At 44.8% G+C, this 22148-nt stretch overlaps 1 protein-coding gene across 3 annotated transcripts in view; it reads right to left on the bottom strand.

The window, feature by feature from the left end:
- Positions 1-22148, bottom strand: part of magi3a (membrane associated guanylate kinase, WW and PDZ domain containing 3a) — a 142047-nt gene that overhangs the window by 16918 nt on the left and 102981 nt on the right. The window contains exons 4-10 of one of the 3 annotated variants that reach the window (XM_083976174.1): positions 17326-17532; positions 14970-15165; positions 13930-14009; positions 13198-13255; positions 9153-9265; positions 4160-4357; positions 594-1250 (exon numbers count right to left, since the gene is read on the bottom strand). In XM_083976174.1, coding sequence (XP_083832300.1) covers positions 594-1250; positions 4160-4357; positions 9153-9265; positions 13198-13255; positions 13930-14009; positions 14970-15165; positions 17326-17532 — 1509 coding nt within the window. The remainder of the gene's footprint in view (positions 1-593; positions 1251-4159; positions 4358-9152; positions 9266-13197; positions 13256-13929; positions 14010-14969; positions 15166-17325; positions 17533-22148) is intronic. The other 2 variants (XM_083976176.1, XM_083976175.1) reach the window with 2 other exon arrangements.

The raw sequence follows: 22148 nt of genomic DNA, 5'->3' as shown, positions 1-22148 counted from the left end.
GAGGAACATCTGCCAGTGAATAGATGGTAACTGGTGGTGTTCTTGTGGAATAGCACTAGTGAATCATAACAAAATATTGGTGAAATGAACGAGTTTCACCGCAAATATTGTGTTATTTAGAGGCTGCATCTCGGTGCCCCCATCACTCCCACTATATGGGCGGCTATCGAATGGATCTAAATATCATCGGAAGGACTCCTAATGACACCAAAGTTATATGGGGGAGTAAACGACCGTATTTTATGCCAGAAATAAGGTCCAGGTTGCACTTCTCCTTTAAGTTCAGTGTTTGAGGGTTCAGCAGCGGCGGCGGTGACGGCGATGACGTGATTGTGTTGACCTTCCTTTTCTTGAACTCAAAAATGAAATAAAGGTTAAAGTAACCGTTGCTGATATAGCTTAAAGGAGAATTCCGGTAATTTTTGAGCCATGGTGTAACTCCGGTTTGCCTGCATCAATTTTTCTCGCGTTTTTTGCTCCCCCCAACACTGGTTGACCATCAGGAAAACAATTTAGGGGTCAAAAATGACCAGAATTCTCCTTTAACTTGACTCGTGCATGGGTGCAACTGGCTCCTCCAGTGATGACCTCACCTCCTCTGAGCACCAGCACGTTGACCTCGCTGCCCACCGGCAGGTCTTTGAGGATGTCCACCACCTGCGAGTGGCTCAGCGTCTGCACGTTCTGCCTGTTGATCTCCTTGATGACGTCGCCCTTCAGCAGGCCGCGGCACCACTGGGCGTCCAGGATCATCTTCACCTTCTGCCCCAGGGGGCAGTCGGCGATGGCGAAGCCGAACCCGCCGGGGCCTTTCACCAGCGGCACGCTCACCAGCTCCGGCTGCAGCAGCGTGGGGTCGGGGCCTTCTGGGTGCGCCAGGTGGTGGTGGTGGTGGTGGTGCGGATGCTGCTGATGCGGATGGTGGTGGTGGTGGTGATGGTGGTGGTGGCGCCCCCCGTTGGTCATGGGCGCCACCGCGGCGGTCTGCCTGGAGAGCGTTCCTCCGTCCGGGAGCGTGTAGAGAGCGTCCTGCGGAGTGGAGGAGGTGGGAGGAGAGGGGGAGGGGTCCTTGGAGGCGCCCGGGCCCCCCGAGGCCTCCTCGCTGTTGCTGGAGTCCTCGGGCAGCGGGTAGCCGCGGCACAGCACCATGTCCACGTACTGGTTGATGGGGATGGACTGGAACATCTGCACCACGTCAGCGTGAGTCTTCCCCAGCACACACGCGCCGTTGATGTCCACGATCACGTCACCTAGGAGACGGAGAGATAATCACATGACTGACTGGACTGACAGTGATCCGGCTGGATTACATCATCTTATCTTCGTCATCTGCTCCTTTTCTCCGCTCGTCCAACTCTTTGATTGATTGATTGATTGATTGATTGATTGATTGATTGATTGAAGTGTTTATACAAAACATTTAAACATGAGATATAGAATACATATTCGAAAAGGAGTGAGAAGAAGTAAAACGTATAAACTCCCACCCCCTCTCCTTGTATATGACTAACTAAGATCCTTGTCTAAACATATCTTATGTTACGAAATCATGAATATAATTTACTTATACACACTAATTATACATACATACAAACATACATACATACACATGCCCACATACAGATACATACACAAACACACGCGCACATACATACAAAAGGAAAAGAAACAACAACACAAGATACTGTAATGACCAGTATAAAAAGATAAAAAATAAATAAGCGCAGTAACTTCATTACACTTGGTGCTACCCAACATCTTCCTCATCCCTCTACCTCTGAAAAACAGACTCTTTGTACCTCATTTTAAACTGTTTCATGTTTGGACACTGCTTCAACTCCATAGTGAACTTGTTCCATCTAAAACCTCATACAGCGCCTTGCAGAAGTATTCATACCCCTTGAACTTTTTTCACATTTTGTCGTGTTACAACCACAAACTTAAAATGTATTTTAAAGGGATTCTGCATGATAGACAGACACAAAGTGGCACATAATCGTGAAGTGGGAGGAAAATGATACATGGTGTTCAAGATCTTTTACAAAGCAGAAACCAAAATTTAACTTTTTGGCCTAACATGCAAAACGCTATGTATGGAGGAAACCTAACACTGCACATGAACCTGAATGCACCGTCCCCACGGTGAAAATTGGTGGTGGCAGCATCGTTCTGTGGGGAGGTTTTTCTTTTTCTGGAGCTAAATCCAGGGCAATCCTCGAGGAAAAGCTGTTAGAGGAAGCAAAAGAGACTGAGACTGGGACAGAGGTTCACCTCCCAGCAGGATGACCACCCTAAACACACAGCCAGAGCTACAATGGACTGATCCATGTGTTAGAACGGCCCACTCAAAGTCCTACAGACCTGAATCCTACTGAGAATCTGTGGCAAGACTTGAAAACTGCTGTTCACAGATGCTCTCCATCCAGTCTGACTCAACTGCAGCTATTTTGCAAAGAAGACTGGGCAAAAACCGCAAAGCTGGTAGAGACACACCCCCAAAGACTTGGAGCTGTAACTGCAAAAGGTGGTTCAACAATGTAAAATACATATGCACACAGCACTTTTCAGATTTTTATTCATAAAAATTTAATTTAAATTTAAGTTTGTGTTTGTAACGTGACAAAATGTGGGAAAGTTCAAGGTGTATGTCTGTGAATATTCTCATTCATCCAGGTCATCGTTATCTCTGGGCAACAGATTGAATCGAAGGCAACTGGACTTGTATTTGACTGATGCGTTATGAACTGACGAAGCCTGTTAGATAAGAGGCGAAACGTCTTCATAGACAAATACAAGTTCAGGCGCCTTCGATTCAATCTGTTGCCCAGAGATTCAAGGGGGTAATGAATACTTTTTGCAAGGCGCTGTAGATATTAATGAGGACAGAGAGAATACTGGGGGGTGAGAGCAAAAATTGAACAAGACCACTGACACGCTGTTCTCTTCTTCCCCCTTTCATCTCCTTGTGCCTCATCATCACCCTTGGCCCCGGCCTGAGATATTGGTCTGGATGTGCGGCTGAACTGCTGACTGAGCTGCTTGGCTGGGATTCAGACCACCTACGCAATCAATAACCCCTCTCCTAGCAAAACACGAGCTAAGATTTCACTCTTGAAATGAGCTCCACATCCCGATCGGACCCACGATATCCAGTGACTAAGCATCCGTGAGGTAATATAAGTATTGGTGAGTTAAAAAAAATACATAATCTCACAAAGTTCAGACATTAGCATAAATAAATGCTCCTGGCATGGAGCCAGTAAAAGCCAGCATGAAGTTGTTACAGTCCACTGCTTGCTATTATAACCCAATGAAATTAATTACATTCACTTTTTTTTTTTTTGGTTAAATCAATTACTCTCTTTCTCCAGGGAAATGAAATCCTGAAAATAATTACTCTCTGTTCCACTTTCACGTTGATTCTGAGCAGAAGAAGAATAGTACTGGAGCGGATGTTAAGAGTTTTCAATGGAATCAATACGACTGTAATGTGAATCCTGAGGCTTCAACTATGAGTAATTCAACCTGCTTAAAATCATCACACGTGAGGTCACGTATCTATAAAAACGAGGGAATCGATGGAGTTGCTAACGTGTCAGAGGGAGGTGCATGCAACAAGGACGTTGGTGCCATCCCCCCCCCCACAGCCGCGATGGGACTCGGCCTATTAAACCTCTAATATACGACTGCATATAAAAGTCTGAGTGTCATAACCGTAAACTGAACATGTGCTCTAATGACAGAAGTTACTATTTTTAGATCCGCTCCACTGAGCAGCGAACCATCAACATTTGTCTTTGCTTGATCAAGCAATGTGACATTCACGGTGAAGAGCCTGTTCTAGTGTTTTCATCTAAATGTGTTTGTTTGTGTTTGTGTGTGTGTGTGTGTGTACTCAGGGTACATAAAACTGTATTATGTACAGTGTGCCTGCTGCTGCCAAGCCAGAGTGTCACTGTGTGCATAGGCAGACACACACACAATGTCAACAGTGCAACATTTGAGTGTGACACCGGATTGTGTTTTGTTTCATAAAGATCTGTTCCTCTCTGTGTGTGACTCCACAGCAGGGTCGTCAACCCTAACTCCAGACTGCAGTTCAGGTTCAGCAGCAATGAGCCTGTGTGTGTGTGTATATGTGTGTGTGTGTGTGTGTTACCTGAGGCGATCTTGTTGTCATGTGCGGCGGGTCCATCAGGGAGGACGTTTTTGACCTGGAGGAACTCGTCGGGTCGGTCTCCTCCGATGATGGTGAAGCCGAAGCCCTGGGGGCTTTTTCTGAGAGCCGTCTGCAGGATGGATCCCTGCAGCTGGGCGGGGTCTCGCGTGAAGCCCCGCACTCCTGGACCAGGCTCCTCTGATAAAACAGAGCAAGAGGAAACAGACAAAGATATAACAACATATATACAGAGACAGAGTCATAACATAACACAGTGGTTGAGTCCTATGAAATATTAACCGTAGGCTACAGCTATTATTATTACTCATGTTGTATGTCTTTTAATTTATTTTATTTGTATTTATATGTAATTGTATGCCTTATGTGAGCTGTTATGTCTTTTATTTCTGATGCTTTTTATCTATTTGGTCCAGTGTGGATGCTCAACAAGTGCTCAACAAATAAAGTTGGATTGGATTGAAATTCCCTCAAAATGTGCTCACAGGGTAAAAACCATGTTGATGAGGTCACTTTGATCTTTGACCAGCAAAATATCCTTGAGCCATTGCAGATGTTTGATCTGTAAAGGTGTTATTGAAATATTGATCTGATCCATGTGACCCAGCACGCTGCAGCTGCACATACACTATGCGTCTTTTTTTACACAGTTTCCCATAAAGTTGGAATAAAATTTTATATACTGTATAGTTTTACCTCTGATGGTGACAACGTGATTTATTCTTGATATATAAAGTGTGTATCTTCTCAAAACTGTTAACTGGAACTCAGGATGTAATAACTGCACCTGGTCAAAAGTGATAACTGATGTGTATACGTAGGAATAAAAAGAGGAATGTGTCTGAAAACAAAACCACTCCAACTTTATGGGCAACAGTGTGTTTATTCTTTTAGGTTATCTCAATTATTTATCATTATTATTATAGGGTCTATTTTGTGAATGTTATCTAATTTATCTTAACATATTAAATGACAATAAACTGAACTGAGAACTGTATACAATCCATGCATTTCACCACTCTGTTTAGAGCATCAGCCAGCAGAAATATAAATTGCAGCCTGCAGACGAGAGCAGCACCTCTTCAGGCTTCACAGGTTTGTGTGGCACAGAAGCCTCTGAAAAGCTCAGGATATGAAGGAAAAACTGAAAAACCTTCCTTCCTAAATTGCCACGTGTGTCCATCACAACAACATTCGCATGGTGACAACGTGACAGTACGGTAATTACACAAACACTCTGAGGACATGCAATTTAAAGTGCCAGCTCAAACAAATCACGCACACACACACACATACTTGCACACAAAACCTGTGAATCTACAGCTCTAAACACCGGCTTATTACTGAACGTCTGTATTTTTGACCCAGTCCTGCAACAAACAAACAGTTCTTTAAACTGCAGAGATAAATAAAACTGGGCCCGACTTTCTCCAGGTAAACTTTTCATTGCAAATTTTATTCCTTTGTCGGTGCCTGGCGGGATGTGTAAATGGGACAACTTCACAGGAGATAGGGAAGGGATTATATTAGACAGTGTGTACGTGTGTGTATGTGTGTGTGTGTGAGAGAGAGAGAGAAGGATAAGAGCAATGAGACAGAAAGAGACAGAGAGAAATCGAGTTAGCCTCGACAGAAAGAGGGAAATTCTGACTAAATCCCGGCTCGTCCTTCCCCGTGGTGCGAGCCTGCGAGACTGTGAGTTATGTGCAGTGTCCCCGCATGTTGGGCTTCTTCACTGACAGTTCCCACACTGATAGATGGTGGAGACATCAATCTCATTAGGGAGGGTGCAGATAGAAGCCCCCTCCCACCCCTCCTCTTTTATCCCTCCTCCCCCCCCCTCTCTGAATGTGTCATGGGATTGTGATTTGCATAACTGCACAGCAATTGGCAAATGAACGTGCTGGAGAAGATCATGCCAAGTATGATTAAGATGGGTTTTCCTGCACTGGAGCTGTGCCAGAGAGAAATTTTCATATTTTCAAGCATACAGTATGTAATTTTTTTTATAATTTTTTGTATTCATGTGTGTTGCACATGAAACACGAGCTTTCTCATGACAACTTAAAGGTGTGAGCATGTGTGTAATATGAATGCTGTTTGACAGGATTACGCCCCGTCAGACTGCCCGGGCGTCCCACTTTCACACACTGTGTCAAGGAACTGTCAACACTGTTTCTTACATGATCACCATGAAAGCAACACTGACAGAAGAGTGGTGGGGAGAGAGAGAGAGAGAGAGAGAGAGAGAGAGAGAGAGAGAAAGACAGAAGGGTGGGGAAGGGGCTACACACTAAAGCCATGTTTACATGGTCTTGATTAAGCCGTGGGCCACAAAGGGACAGTGTGTATTCTCCGGGGGTGAAGTGATTATATGAAATGTCAGACAGGATTGTCAGCGCTGTAATTATGGGCTGGGCATAGCGCTGCGCTCTGCTCCTCTGCTCTGCGGCATTGTCTGGGAGGTCAGGCTCGCCAGCCTTGTCAAAACAGTGTTTAGGAGCCACCTCACGCACGTCCACACAGTCGCACAAGACCACCGGCCATTAATTCTCATTAACAAGGGTGGTGAAGGTGCAGAGTGGGCACCGGAGGGGGGCGAAGGGAGGAAGGAGCTGCAGGCAGTGGCACACAGGAGGAAATATCATCCATGAGCTGCAGAGGGGCTCGGCTGTGGGAGGAGGAGGAGGAGGAGGAGGAGGAGGAGGAGGAGGAAGAAGGGTCTGCATGCAACAGAGTGAGGCAGACAGATCTGTCCAACGGGCGTCTGAAACACAGAGGCCAGTTTGAATACTAATGCAGCGAAGCTTTGTGTGTCTGAATACACACACACACACACACGGAGGATGCAATAATTCTTTACTCGAGTTACAGCGACGCAGGGTTTCTTCTTCCTCTTCTTCCTCTTCATCTTCTGCGCCTCAGGGCGTTTGTATTGACTGAGAGGATGATGATTAGCCAGTCATTCAGCCTCCGCCACAGGTGGCAAATGATGAACAGATGACCCGGTAGAAATGCAATTCATGATCATGACTCATCCTCGACCTCGGTCACCTCCTTCCTCCTTTGCTGTTTCCCCTCTCCCCCCGCTCCCCCTCCCTGCCACTGTTCTAACGAGAGATCTTTGAACTGCGGTGAACGACTGGGGCAAAAAGCTTTTTCAGAGAAACCTCGCAGCCCTCCCTATTTCATATCTACTTGTCAAAATGAATTCAGCCGCCCAGTGAAGCGCTGCTCCATTATTCAAATTGAATATCATTGCTTCAGAGGCTATGGGCTGTTTATCAGTGGCCTGTCAACTGTTGGAACATCTTCTAGACAGACATCTCAGCATGAAGGAGATGATAAAAAGTGCTCCAATGTTTGTGTAACACATCAAATACCTTGTTATATAGGTGTTTTTTCCCCTCAGTGAACAGGAAGCTGCAATGCCCCCGTGTCCTTACAACACCGCTGCAGCTCATTGGACAGCAGCAACGAAGAGGGAACGAGGCCTCATGTAAAAGCAAATGACCTGCAGAACAATGGGCCAAGCTGCTGACACTCAGTGCCAAGCTTTGATAAGTTAAATACACATTGTCCTCCAATATTTAATTAATCCAACAGCTCCGTTGAGGCAAATTAGGTAACATAATTCCAGCAAAGGGAAAAAAGTAACAAGAGTGTGAGTCCGTGTTGGCACGAGCCGCTCTGTGAGGACACGAACTGTGAAAGCATCGACCCGAAAAATGAAACCAACGCTGAAGACTGCAGTTCTTCGATTGGCCACTTAAACTAAAATTTATTAAATGGTATAAAAAAATGAATTAGGGCAGTGGTTCCCAACGTTTTTTTGGCTCGTGACCCCATTTTGACATCACAAATTTTCTGGCGACCCCGCGATCACGTGCTGTTTAATTCGAGAAAGTGAAAGTATAGAATACAGTTGTTTAAGATTGGGTGTAGTGTTTATAATCATAATTTTTAAAAGAATAGTAATTGGTTAAAAAAAATGTTTATCAGTCATTTTTATCAACTACTAGACATTTCAGGCGACCCTACGTGGGGTCCCGACCCCAAGTTTGAAAAACACTGAATTAGGGAGTCAGGCACTGTCAAGATGGCGATGGAGGAGCAGAACACTGAGAAACCTGTAGGTGACGTCATGGAGGCACCGTCCATCTTTATTTACAGCTTTCTGTGCTTGGAGCTATGTACATGCTAATGTTAGGATATGTTTACAAAGACCATGTGAGCAAACCAGCTGATATTATATCTACTATGTTCACTGTGGTAGTTTAGCATGTTAGCATTGCTAGTATTTGATAACCATCACCAAACAGGAGCTGAGGTTGAGATGGAGACTGGTGTCACCTGTTTTTGATGTAATTAGATCCTGACGTGATGATGATGCTGGATTGAAAAGATTGGCGATGGTTGAAGCATCTTTGAAGCTACACATGTCGACCTCGTGGTGGCGCTGTGGCCAAATGTTTAAATAAACTGACTGAACTTAAGGGGTAAATAGAAACAAAACAAAACATAAAAATAAGACTCCCATTTCTCTTGAGGATCATTTAAATCCCGACTCATTCAGCACATGTGCTCCCTCCTTCCCTCTCTCTCTGTCTTTTACATTCCAGGATGCAATTTGGAGCAAATGATCTCACTTCCTGTCCATTTCCAAAGAACAGCTAAAGGAAAAACTTCCCGGCTCTCAATCTAAACAGAGACATTTAATTCAAATTTTGCAAAACTGACTCAGAGTCTGTTTAAAACTACAATACTGATGTGTATCATGTCAAGTTTTTTCCTTAATTACTTTTCTTAAAACTAAAGGTCTCAGTGATGAGATTTTCAAAATAAATGTCCTCCCTTTAACTTTCTCTATGTTGATAATTGTTTATATAAAAACACAGACATGCAAAATGACAGGAATGATCTCATCCATCCACAGATCCCTGTACATAAACACATCTGTTGTGTGTGCGCTCACCTGAGGGCGTGGCTGCCGGCGGCGGTGCCACAGTGGGCGTGTCCACACTCAACTTCCTCTTTGCTTCCAGCACTGGATTCTCAAACTGGGTCTTCTGGTTGATGTGGCTGCACCAGTGAAACGGAAACAAGATAAACAGATAAACACCAGGTGGAGATAGTAGAAGCTGTTACGTAAATCTGGACCGTGCACAGCAAACATTTCTGTTTATCTTTTATTTTTCCCCTGTATTTGTTGGCACACGGCTCATCGCACACACACATCCTTCTATTTTTACTCCCTCAACTACGTCAGTGGTCGACTACACACACGCACACACAGTCTGAGCTGCCAGCTAATGTTTCTGTTTCTTGTATTTGTCTGTGGTCTTTTACCTTTTGCCCTCACACACACACAGCTTGTCCCACACGGTTGTGTTGATGCTGCTCTCTGCCTGTCATGCAAAACCTGCGATTTGACTACGAGGGCGGATGTGACATAACCACATTGGGTGCACGACAGCATGTCATAGCGTTTATGTGCAATACACAGACTACGCATTTAAACCGCAAATCCATATCTGCCTCTGTCAAAGCAGAAGAATCGAGAGCGTGTCTGAATCTCACAAATAAGAAATTGAATTGACACAACTGTGAGAAGAGGAGCCTCGGTCCACATCGCCCTGATGGGATAAACACCGGCTCAATGCATCGGGATCAAAAGAATCAATAAACTGTACATCCATGTAAACAACAACATGGCCTCCATCATCATGTTACATGCCCAGAGAGGGCGTCTCTTCTTCAGATAAACGAGCTTTAACGGCCGTGCCATCTGTGTTTTGGGGGATTCAACACTGAAACTCAATCAAAAGAAAAGAAAAAAAGAAAAAAACGGTTAATTATTTGCATGTCACACCTGCACCTGCAGGAAAAAAACCCAAAAAACCATCCAGTACAACCTGGAGAAATGTCCCTCCGCGGTTTCTTTCTTTGACGGTAATGGAGAGAGAGGTAGATCATCTGCGTAATGAGCTTTAACAGTTGTAAATTCCAGTCATGACGACGCAGTGGGAAGACAAAATGCTTTGATGCTGCACAGTGAATCAGCCACATGCTGAGACACTGGTGATGTATATGTGTGTGTGTGTGTCTGTGTGCGTGAGTGCACAAAAAAAACCAGAAAAGACTTTGCGCTCTTGCTGCGTGTGACTCATGCACAGAGATACCCTCCCCATTAAGTCTGAAGAGATAAACATTCCCCTCTCTTTCATTTCCACTCTTTCATTTACTTCCCGCTCTTACTCTCACTCTCTCACTCCTTAATTGCCACACCTCATGTTTTGTGTGGCAGTTGAGGAAATAATGAGACTTTGTGTCACGCTGGCGCATTCGCTCGCTCGTTCATTCAAAACAACATTTGCCAGACAAAGAGACATAGACGGAGGGACGGCAGCCTCTCCGTGACCCTCTTGCATAAAACTGGTGCGTCGAATACCCCCGCACCACCCCTCCTCACCCCTCCTCATCCCCATCTCTCTCCCCCCTCTGCCTGCAGGTCTCTTCCTCTTTGTCCACATTAATGGGACTAAAATGAAAACATTGTGCTCTTGTTTACACTCCTGATCAGAGGGGAATCTCGCCCTTGTTTCCTAAACCTTCATTGTCTGCTGCTGTCTTCACTGTCACACACACAAAGCTGCAACACACTAGTATTGTCAGTCCGGACGTAATTGGTTTCTGCAGGACTGTGGGAAACTACTGTATGGACAACAATATAATATACACCTACCACATGGTCCACAACAAACGCCACACCTAACACTTCTGTTTACAGTTGCACAACATGTGAATTCAAAGGGAAACTATGCAAGTCCAACCACTGTTTCGCTGTTTTAGTTGCTTTTTTTCCCTCTACGGAGCGCCCCCTTTGCATATTTTACAACACTGTCATAAAAACTCACAGCTAACCCTCCTCCCGGCCATGTGCATTTGTATTTTTTTTTAAGGGAATCCATGGAGCGTTGTCTGTGGGGCGTGTTTGTGTCGTAGTGCTAGGAGGAAGGCAGAGAGCCTCCATTCTCCCCGTAACAAGTCATTAAACCATCACAATTACTCCAAAGTTGTTTAATTAAAGGGATAGTCCAGATTTTTTGAAGTGGGGTTGTATGAGCTACAAATGGCCATTAAAGGTATAATATGTACGAATTCCCCCCATCTAGCGGTGCGGTTGCATATCGGAACGTATTCCTGATGTTGCATTCACAAATTGGGCAGACGTCAGACAGACAACAGACGCTGCATGTAACAGGATTTAAGCGTCTATGTAAACAAGTGGTCCGCCAGCACGAGGCAAAACAATACAGGCGTGACAATATGTTGTCACCTGACTGCACCTGAATGCAACATCAGTGCCTCCGTCCTTCCTCAAACTACACAGTGGTGACAGTTTTAACAGGCGCTACCTCGAAAACTTTGGGAGACCTTTCTACTATATTATACTTAAAGGTTCATGAGGCAAGATTTGTGAAGAAATGCACATGCGTTTTAAGTTTTTTACTGCTAATGGGCGATGAAGCGTTCAAAACCAAAAAGAATGAGCCCACTCGCGTATCTCTCTGTTGCCTTGAACAGGCTGTGTGCTGCATAATGCGCTGCAATTCTGGGTCCGAATTTCCCGCGCTGTCCGCGGATGTGACGTCAAATGACGCTGCATGCGCGTCCTCGACAGCTTTGGCTTTCCACTGCTTGCGACCAGCGGCAGTCGGCGGATGTCTTGCAGCAGTTATGTGAGCAGCGAGTAGAGAAATAACGTCACTTTCTTAAATTTTAATATTTTTTCATGCGAGAAAGTGACAGTTTAGATTCCCAATCTGTTGTCAGTTTATCCAAATAACGTCTGTAAGTAGATTTGCTCCGACATTTTTCAGAGGAGTGCAGAGCCACACACACGAGCGGCAGCAGCGGCTAGTCACAGAGGCTGCAGCCGGGGAGCTGAGCTCATCGGCCGGGCAGCAGCTGTCCTCCTCCCAGGGAAGAAAACGAGCCGAGTAACTTACCCTCAGGTTTTTAGAGGTTTTCTGCCGGCTGGTTGAATTGTTTTTAGGAGATAAATGCTGGTCTCATTGATGAAATCTAACAGTGGCAGTCGCATTAGTTCATTTGAATGAAAAGTGAAGCTTCAGGTGTGTGTGAGCAGCGCAGCCTTAGGGCTCTGTACGTACAAAAATCACCATATTTAGGCTACTTCAATAAATAAATAAATAGTTTTACAATGAGCCGATTGATTCATCTGTGGTCAGTTTATCCAAACAACGCCTGTAAGGAAATTCTCCGACGTGTTGGGAGGAGTGCAGACCCACTAGAGCAGCTGAGCGGCACCAGCGGCTCACAGAGGCGGCGGCCGGTGCTGACCTGATGCCTGGGCGGTCAACCTCCGGGTGTCGCGGTAAATTGAGCACTGTACAATGAGCGCGGCATGGCGCATTTACTGTTTATTAACAGCCAAGCGCGACGTGTGTGTGTCGTGAGAGAGACAGCAGGTAGAGGGGCTGACTGGCAGAGATGAGAGATAGTGAAAGCTGTTTTCTTTTTTTCTGTGAGAGACTGCTGCGGCGGACCCAAACGAAACTGTGGCGGCTGATTAATGTAAAACACTGGTATAGTAACATTACGCCGTTTCCAATTCAGCCACAGTGTCACTGTCACAGCATCAGCTGCACTGCTGTGGAGAGTTGATGCGCGCTCCCGCACCAGCTTGGCTGATGGCTGCAGTAACCCTGACGGCTGCTACGGCCGTTGTATCGCTAATGAGTTTTATTCCTTGATGTTGCCTCAAGCTCCTTTAATGGCCATTTGTACTGTACTTCATACAACCCCACTTCAAAAAAGCTGGACTATCCCTTTAAAGGTAAGAATCTTGCATAGTTCCCCTTTAATAACGCAGACCTCATTCTGAAAACTGTATCTCAATATAAACATGCAGGAATCCATTTCCTAGTCATCCGCCTGCAGTTTGCAGACGTGGCCATCTGCGCCCTGTCAGACACAAGGAGAAGTTTACTCACTCGACATAGTAGGTGCCGTACTGGGGGTCCTCAATCTTCTCCCAGCCGTAGGGCAGCTCTGAGGGGGGAGAACAAACAGGGAGAAAGGCTCCAATCAAATCACTTCAGATACTGCTGAGACACGACATGGACAATTGGACGCACGCAACGAGGCATGGTGCTTTGACTGGCAGCCTCGCAGCGGGCTCACCTCCACCTACAGGACAGGAGGCCTCCTTTTATTTCTCACTGTGTGTTCAGGATTTAACACACAAACACAGTGCAGGAAGAGAGGAAGGAGGAGGAAATGCTGGGAAATAAAATACCCCCCTTCCATCACCACTACCCCTTTTGTCTCTCCAGTGGTGTGTGAATGTGTGCAACATCTTGAGTTGTTCTGCCGCCGTGTGACAAACACATGCGTCACAGAGGAGATCTTTACGGAAGAGGGGCCAGAGAAAATTGCCTTTTTGAGAGACGCTGCGCTGATGAGCTCCCTGCATGTGTCCCCGAAGCCATTAGGAGGAGGAGAGGGGCCCGACTAGAGACAGTGGGGTTTGTGCTATGTCACCAGCGAGACTGTGACCAGGCCTGCTCAGCTGTTCACTCTCCGTCTGTTAACCCAACCCCCCCTCACCCCCTCTTTAGTGAGGCAGGGAAGGCACACTTTGCTTTCAGGGAGTTGGGTAAAAGTAGTGAAAGCGTGTATGTGACTTGTGGGGTGTGAAACGTTACCGTCGACCATCGTCTCACCTCCTTCCTCGCATTTCTCGGGGGGCTTGGCTTTCTTGGCGAGGCGGGGGTCCAGCCAGGTCGTGGTCTTGCTGTTGTGACTGAAGCACAAAGAGGAAAACAGGACTTTTAAGAAAAAATAAACATTTAAGATACTGTGAAGATTAGCACATTTCCCAATTAGCAGCGAGGGCTCAGTGGAGCCACTTTAGCCTGGAGTTATTCCTCCAGCTCTAACAAACAAAACACAGTTTAACAAAAAAAAAAAAAAAAAAAAACCTCCCGGGAAACAGGAAGTCTGGAGAACTTCTAATCTTTCGGGATCAAATGGTTTATTAAAGAAGCCTTTACGATATTTGTACATTTTCTTAACAAAGCTCAAAGGACTCTTTGAGGAACAAGGGAGAGAGAGAGAGAGATGGAGGGAAAGAAGGGATACATAAACCACAAAGGGAAAGAAAAGGAGTGAGCAGTTGCAGAGATTATAAAGAGTAGAACTGAGAGAGTGGAGGTGAAGGGGGTGGGGGAGGAGGTGGATGGCAAACTCCATTTAGCCTGTTGTTTCTCTCACTGGCAGAATGAGCTATTGATTTAGCGGCGAGCGGCTGCAGCACCTGGCTCTCCCTGCGTCTCGGCATCGACTGCTCGCCACACTAACGGGCCAGGTAAACAATGAGGGCCCGCTGCTTTCAGTGCCAGCCAACAAAGCTGACATCAAACACAGGATGGGTGGGTGTGTGTGTGTGTGTGTATGTGAGGTTTGGGGGGGTAAATAAAAGAAAAAACTTAATGGACAGCAACGTAAGAGCCTGCACCACAGAGCTTTCCCAGGGTCCAACACCTGGTTTCATGCAGCACTGAGGAATGCGGTGGGAGAAGGAGGGGTGGGGGGGGGGGGGGGGGGGGGGGCACGACGTCTCACTGCCAGATCTCTCAACACATTTGGCTCAAAGTGAGACATGAACTGGAAGAGGACTGGGAGGAGGATTAGCTGATGTAACGGGAGAGTAACAGGACCCAAAAATAAAAGACAGTCAGAAGAAGTCAGAACGGCGACTTACTCTATGAAATAGACCATGCCGGTCTCTGTGTAGGCCATCTCCCAGTTCTTAGGCAAAGGCTCCTGACTCTCGTCCTGTGTGCTCCACGCACGCATGTCCATGGCGGCGGCCGACTGGGTGTAGCTGGGCACCGTCTTCCTCCACTCCGCCTTGTCCTGCTTGTGCTCTGCTGCTGCTGCTGCTGCTGCTGCTGCTGCTGCCACCGGGGCCCGGGACGGAGACAGGAGGGACACGGGCATGGAGACGGACAGGGGAAGGGGAAGGGGTTGGGAGTAAGGGTACGGGAGTTGGTAGAAGGAGAAGGAGACAGGAGGTGAGTATGTGGCGCCATTGGAGCTCCTCTGGGCTCCTTGCATCGCTCCCTGCTGCTGCTGCTGTTGCTGCTGTGGCTCTGTGGACGGTTACATCCACAAGAGAGGAAGGGGTAGAGAGAGAGAGAGAGAGGGAAATAGAGGGAGAGAGAGAGAGAGCACGGAAGAGCAGCAATTGCCATAGGATTTGCATGTCAGCAGCGATGTACTGGGAACTGCCTCCCAGGCAGGGGCAGAGCTGACCGACGACGCTTCAGCCCGGCCGAGAGCGCCACACACATCACAGCTCTATTAGTATCACACAGGCTGCTTACGTGCATGTGTGTGTGTTTGCCTAATCTAGACAAGTGTGTGTGTGTGTGTGTGTGTCTGTCTGAGGCTCTTATCTGCAGGTTTTCATCTGGCTGTGTGTGACCTAGCTTCATCATCATGGCACTGAATGCTCAGTCTGTTTGGCCGGAGCAGCTGAATAGTGGGGATGCAAAGTGACAGCTGTTGACTGGAGGAAGTCGAGAGCTTTTTTTTTTTTTTTTGTCATTGTAGTGCTGAAATCAGAAGGCTCTCTTTTCCATGATGAGAAGAACCATGCAGCGTTTTTTTTCCTCCACTTCTAAAGTCGGGATAAATGACATACATACAGACAGTTGCTCAAGGCTACGGCCACTTTCAGCCACTGAAAGAGAAATAAACTGGGGCTGTGGGCACGCAGGCTGCACAAACCGACGAGGCCGCTACGAGCGATACAATAGAAAAATGGCCGTTCACAGTAAAAGCGTGACCATTATCAGTCTGCCCTCCAGTGCACTGGGGCATACGCTTCGGTTTACGTCGCTCCTTTTGTGTTTGCCGCACAGCATGATCTGATCCATGCACATGCCGGACCGAGGTACCGTAGAACACACTACACTACGTTAGCAGGAGTATAAGCGACGACATCCGTGGGTTTTTCTTGGCTGGGCTCCATCATTACAGCCCAGGGCCACAGTCAGAGATGATGTGTCACTGACATTGTTTTCACTCTTCTCCTCTCTGGATGTGAGATGAGAAACTCATTCTGCATGCACGAGGAATTTTGAGTATCACAGTGTGAAGTGTGCGGAGATGTTTCCAGAGGTGCTTCATACGAAGAGGACAAAGAGACATTACGGTTTGAATTGGCTAATGTAATAATTCCACATGGACATGTCTCGAAGGCCGGTGCTTTTTATATAAAAGATGTGATAAGGACGGCAATAATAATATGACGGCAGAAGAGGTTTATATTTTCATCACGTTGAGAAAATGTGCCTGCAGCCCAGGCTGAGAACAGAAAAAAAGCATATTTATTTAATTGCCTTTTGAATTGTAGTAGCTGTGCTGCATGTTTCGACATGATATTTATCTGATTCTCTAACATGCATTGGATGATATGTGTTTTTTTTTCTTGCACGGTTAGAGGGGCGAGGTGGGGGTGAGGACAGGCCAGCTGAGGGAAGCTGCTCCAGCTGGAAGTCAGAAGCTCCCACTTTGTTCAGCTGGCTGGTTTCACGATGGGTGGATGGTTACTGGATTATAAAACTATTTCATATGCATTGTGGTTATGTAATCTGTTGGCACATCATGATCCTGCTGTTTTCATTTTGCTGTGTCTAACTCACTAATTCACCAGGAAGCTACAACATCACAACATGTTTTTTTTTGTCTTTTCATGCTGTGAGGACGTCATCATGGAAGAATCTAACAAGGACAAGGTCTCTGTCCTTCCTAACGAAGCGACCGCTCCTACAGTATCGATCTCTGACGGACTTTGGCCACTTCTTCGCTCTGATTGAGTCGGAGGGTGGTTTGGTGCTGACCTTGCATGCAGAGCAGTTAATCCTGAGGTTGTTTGGAGAAAAGAACGATCAGGAGGAACAGAAACATTTGCATTTTGATATAATGAACCGCAAAGACAAATAAATAAATGAAGCAAAGAAAAACAAAATGCCAGGGATTTAAATTAGAGAAAAGCTGGAGCTGCATGACAACGAGCTGAGGCAGCGAGCATCTCTCTCTCTCTCTCTCACCGGGCAGACCGTTGGCCATGGGAGGCCTCTCGTCCTCGTCCTCCTCCTCTGGCGCGGCGCTGTCCTTCCTGTCCATCTTGCTGACGGAGGTCGTGCGTTTCCTCTGGACCTCCGTGTCGAACTCCTCGTCAAACAGAACCTGGTCCACCAGGTCCGGCTGCACCGGGCTGGGCTCCGCCGGCGGCTTCGGGGTCCCATAGTAGTTCCCTGGAAAGAGAAAAGACAAAGATATATGTGTTACATGTGGAGGTTCGGTCTTTGTCTTCACTTATTACACAACTCTACACACCTGACCATAAATAACTCTGACACTCAGCCGACACAGAGGCTATTTCTAAACTTGAGAGTGGGTGATGAATTGCAAGAAACCTTGTTTTGAAGATTTGGTCTTAGTGAGTGTAGGGATACCACTATGCACACACACACACAAACATATATGCACATGCACACAAACAGCAATGAAGATGAAATACTGTAGGAAAGAATTACAGGTCACTTTATGGCTCCACAGAGCAGATCAAGAAGAGCCCGGATCATTTCGTCTGTTTCTGTTGTTGCAACGTCTTTGAAGACGCGGGGGGAGTCTGGCCGCTCGTTACAAATCATGTCCGACACAGAGAGTCTCACCGGTTGGAACAAAGTGGAGCCAAGATATTGTCGTCATAATTCTTAGGATTTGGAATCGTCTCTTAGACAAGGGGGAAATGTCTTTTTTCTTTTTCTGCTAAATTTTTTATTGCAGTTCAGCCCCTTGCTAATGCTGCGTTCCAGACAACTCAGAACTCGGGATTTTCCGACCTCCTACTTGAAGAAGTGCACTGGAACGCCACCCGATGTTGGAGGCAGCTCCCACTTGGGGAAACTCTGACGTCACAACAATAATGGCGGCACCCGTACAGAACCACACTGTAACTTTTACAGATTAACTACAGTACACAGTACATTTATGTTGTTAAATTTCTTAGATTTTCATGATTTTAATTTTCATTTGCTTCTTTTTTTATTGTTTTTATGCCCTTTGTCACCTCATCTGAAGTACTTTCAATGCAAAGTTTGTCCTGGTCCGACCAAAATTTAAAACATGACTCTTTCCAATTAAAGGCACTGATGTTAAACAGTAAAGTAAAAACAATCAGTTGAGTTCAAAAACATTTTTCAAATGTGTTTGTTGATGTGAAAAATTATATTTTCCATTGCGTCACCTGATGTAAATGCATCAATGGTGCAAAAATAGCGTTCATTCAGCGCACACCAGACACTCTCGTGGTAACGTGAATATTCACGTTGTCCATTTGAAAGCAGTGATATTTAAGACTTTAAAAAATCTGAATCTAAGACTATTAAATACTTTTTAAGGCTTTTTATTAGTAAACTTTTTAAGGACCCACAGTCAACATGAATAAAATATGATACAACACACTATTTATGCAGTGTGGCTCCAGCCTTCAGACCAAAGCTGAAAAGCCTCCACCGCTGTTTGGTCATATTTACAGCTTCACTCCGCAGGGAAAGTGTGACTACAGCGTTTATACCAAGGTACATGCTCAAGCACTTGATTGTCCCTTTTAGTCTATTAGTCTGCCTTTGCTGTCATGTTGGTGCCGGAGGCAGCAAACAGAGCGAGCCTTTCCTCAACCATAAAAAAACGGAGGAGGGTGACCCACTTCTCTCTCTTTCCTGTGCAAGACTCTTAAGAATGAAGAATCATGAGCAGAATCAAAACTTAAGAAGAGGTGGGAAAAGTATCTGGTAAAGGTGTGTGTATGTGTGTGCAAGTATTGATTCGCTGGTTGTTTCTGTTTCTGTGGGGAAAAAAAGCCGAATCCTCCACCGTGTGTGTGTGGGATCACAGCTCAGTAGCTGAAAATTGCAGTGTAACAGTAAAATGGCTCATCAGGGAGTGGACGGAGAAGAAATAAGAGAACAGGAACAAAGTGGGGGAGGAAAACAAGACAGAAATAAAATGACAATGGATTTAAGGTTTTACACAGATCCTCATTGCCCTCATTGTTTGCAATATTCAAAGATACAGATTAATGGGCCTCACATGTTTGGATGACAGCAAAGTGGGAATGAATAACCTTCACGACTTTAAACGTCAGATTTAATTATAATGTGCTAAATAAACAGCACAAATCATCCGACCGTCATCGCGTTAAACCCGTAACGTCACGAGTGAAGGTGAGAGTAATTATATTAATCTGAGTTGTAATTAAATAAGTATTAATATCAGTGCCTTACTGAAAACCATTGGATCCTTTTACCAGGTTTGTAATTAACAGGAAGCAAACTGACACAATGCAAATTGAGGGAGTTAAATTAGAAGCGGTAATTTGCTCGGTGTTCTCTTCAGCTCCTGGAGCTCACACACACACGCACACACACACATAAAAGAGAGGGAAAAAAAACGCACACGTAGCCTCTGCTAAGTGCACATTAAGCAGGGAGCTGGAAGACAGTGGCCACAATAAGGAAGTGCACCGAGATGGATAGTGTTGTAATTATACTGCACTAATGAGCCACAATATGAGGGAACAAGTCTTGGAGGAGAATTTATAACATCATCCAGTTGGAGAAGTAAAAAAAAAAAGAAAAAAAAGAAAAACAGAGGAAACACACCCAGAGGCTGTGCGGTTGTAACTTCACCTGAACAACAAACAGAAGACGCCTCTTTTTCCACAACTCTGGGTTCATTAAATGAGTTGTTTGCTTCAGTCTCATGTGGCTAATCACTTGGTTTTGCTTTGTTATCTTAACAAAATGCAATTCTAATCTAACATTTTACATTCTGTGGCTGTGGGGCACACGCTGCTCCCTCGGCATCTGCTAACAGCTCTATTATTTTATTTAGTGCAGATGTATAATCATATTGTAACATCATAGTTTGCTAATTATCCACTGCTCCATTAGAATTTTTAATAGAATCTCCTCCTATTAGCATTCGAACATGACAAACAAGTGCCCTCGTCTTTCTTTTTGAAGTGACAAGCGTATATGTCGTGTTTTATCATATCAAAGATTTCAACTAAGCTGCACAAAAACAAGCGGGGACTGGATTTCATTACTGGAAGCAGCTGGGACGCGGACGACGACGACGACGACAATGGGGCCCGATCAAACGAGCGAAACATTTGTGATTCTAATAGATAATTAATAAATAAATAAGTGAACGGACGAGCAGGGAATATCAGATACACACACAGATGCTGCGTTTGTTGTTGTTTTGGAAATGTAGCGACTCATCATCATCAGCCTCTAAAGAATAGATCATATCAGACTGAGTGAAACCTCATGCAACAGTTAATCAATTGATTAGTTAATGAAGGCAGTTTTGATAACTGATTGATAATTTCAAACATTTAGTCAGTTTTGGACAGTTAGCTGACTTTTATGTATTTTTTTTATGCCTTCTTTGTCTGTACTTTTTTGAAACATGTGTTTTTAATTAACTGATTGAGATTAGTATTCAGCAGATTATCTCATATTGAAAATATCAAATGTGATGTTGAGTAACTTTAATATAAATATCATATCGTCATGAAAATATTGAACATACAGTCAACATAATATTAGAAAGTGTGTGATCCATGTAGACTTCATCTATTTTAAAATAGCAGATTCAGATCCTTGTTGTTGTTGTTGTGATTCGATTGCAAAGTAAATAAAATTTGATGTTTGCAGAGAGAACAACAAAAAAAAAAGACAAACCTAATAAAAAATGGTGTATTTGTTTCTTCTTGTAGGAACCAGCCTCTTTTTTAAACTTCACCGTCCTGACTGACTGCAGGACATTTGCATCCACACTTTGCTGATAATAAAAAAAATGAAACCTGCTCTTCCTTCAGTTCAGCCCAAACATTTTCATGGGCCACAATTACTCTGTTTTGTTTTGTTTTGTTTTGAGTTTCAGGCTCTTTTTTTTTTTTATTATTTCTGTTTCCTGCGGGCATTTCATTCACTTTTTTGTTTTAAACTCTTGCATACTTTGTTCACTCACAAAACTTTCCCATTGAATTAAAAAACTGCAGTTTGAGCAAATTTTATTGGCAAGTTTTTCTCAGTGGTTATAGCAGCCTAACATGCATTGTAGTGAATAACAGTGAGGCTGCTGTAACAACACTGATGTGACCTGCTCATATACACAGTGTCTGTGCCTCATAAATTCCTCCTGTGTCTAATTACCAGGACAGAGACCTTTCATTCTGGGATTCCTGGGAATGTCCGTTCACTCCAAACCACAACCGTAATTAGTGCCTTAGATTAATGAGCTGCTCATTATTGGAAACAAGATGAGGAGGGGGAAGTCTGATAGCCACTATAACAGCCCCCCCATGACCGTGTGTGTCTGTGTGTGTGAGAGAGAAAAACAGACACCTGCTGATTAGGGCACTAAATCAACCAATCAACAAGTCGTGCTGCTGCTCTGTTGTGTTTAGGAACAATCATGAAATTAGAAAAACACTAACATCTAACGAGCTGGTTCCTAATTTTCTCTTTACCTCTACGATATCCTGCAGCTCATCCTCTCACAAACATTTCTCAAAGTGTTTGTTTTGTTTTGTTGACTGAATAAAAACACAGCACAGAGAGAAACCATCCAACTACTGATGATGCTTTGTTGTGACATCACAAAGTCACAGGAAGTCCTGACGGCTGTTTTTTTTTTTAAAGGCTCAGTTTCTGGATACAGGCTGTGTGGATTTCTCTGCTGTCACAGTATTAATACAGACCCTGGGCCTGATTTATAATTTTAATAAGCGTGGAAATCTCATTTTATACAATGCAAAGATTTTAATATAGATTTCAGTTTCTATACCAAAACT

This window comes from Trachurus trachurus (genome assembly GCF_905171665.1).
Source record: "Trachurus trachurus genome assembly, chromosome: 7".
Lineage (NCBI taxonomy): Eukaryota > Metazoa > Chordata > Actinopteri > Carangiformes > Carangidae > Trachurus > Trachurus trachurus.
This window is presented reverse-complemented; position numbering and strand designations above follow the sequence as displayed.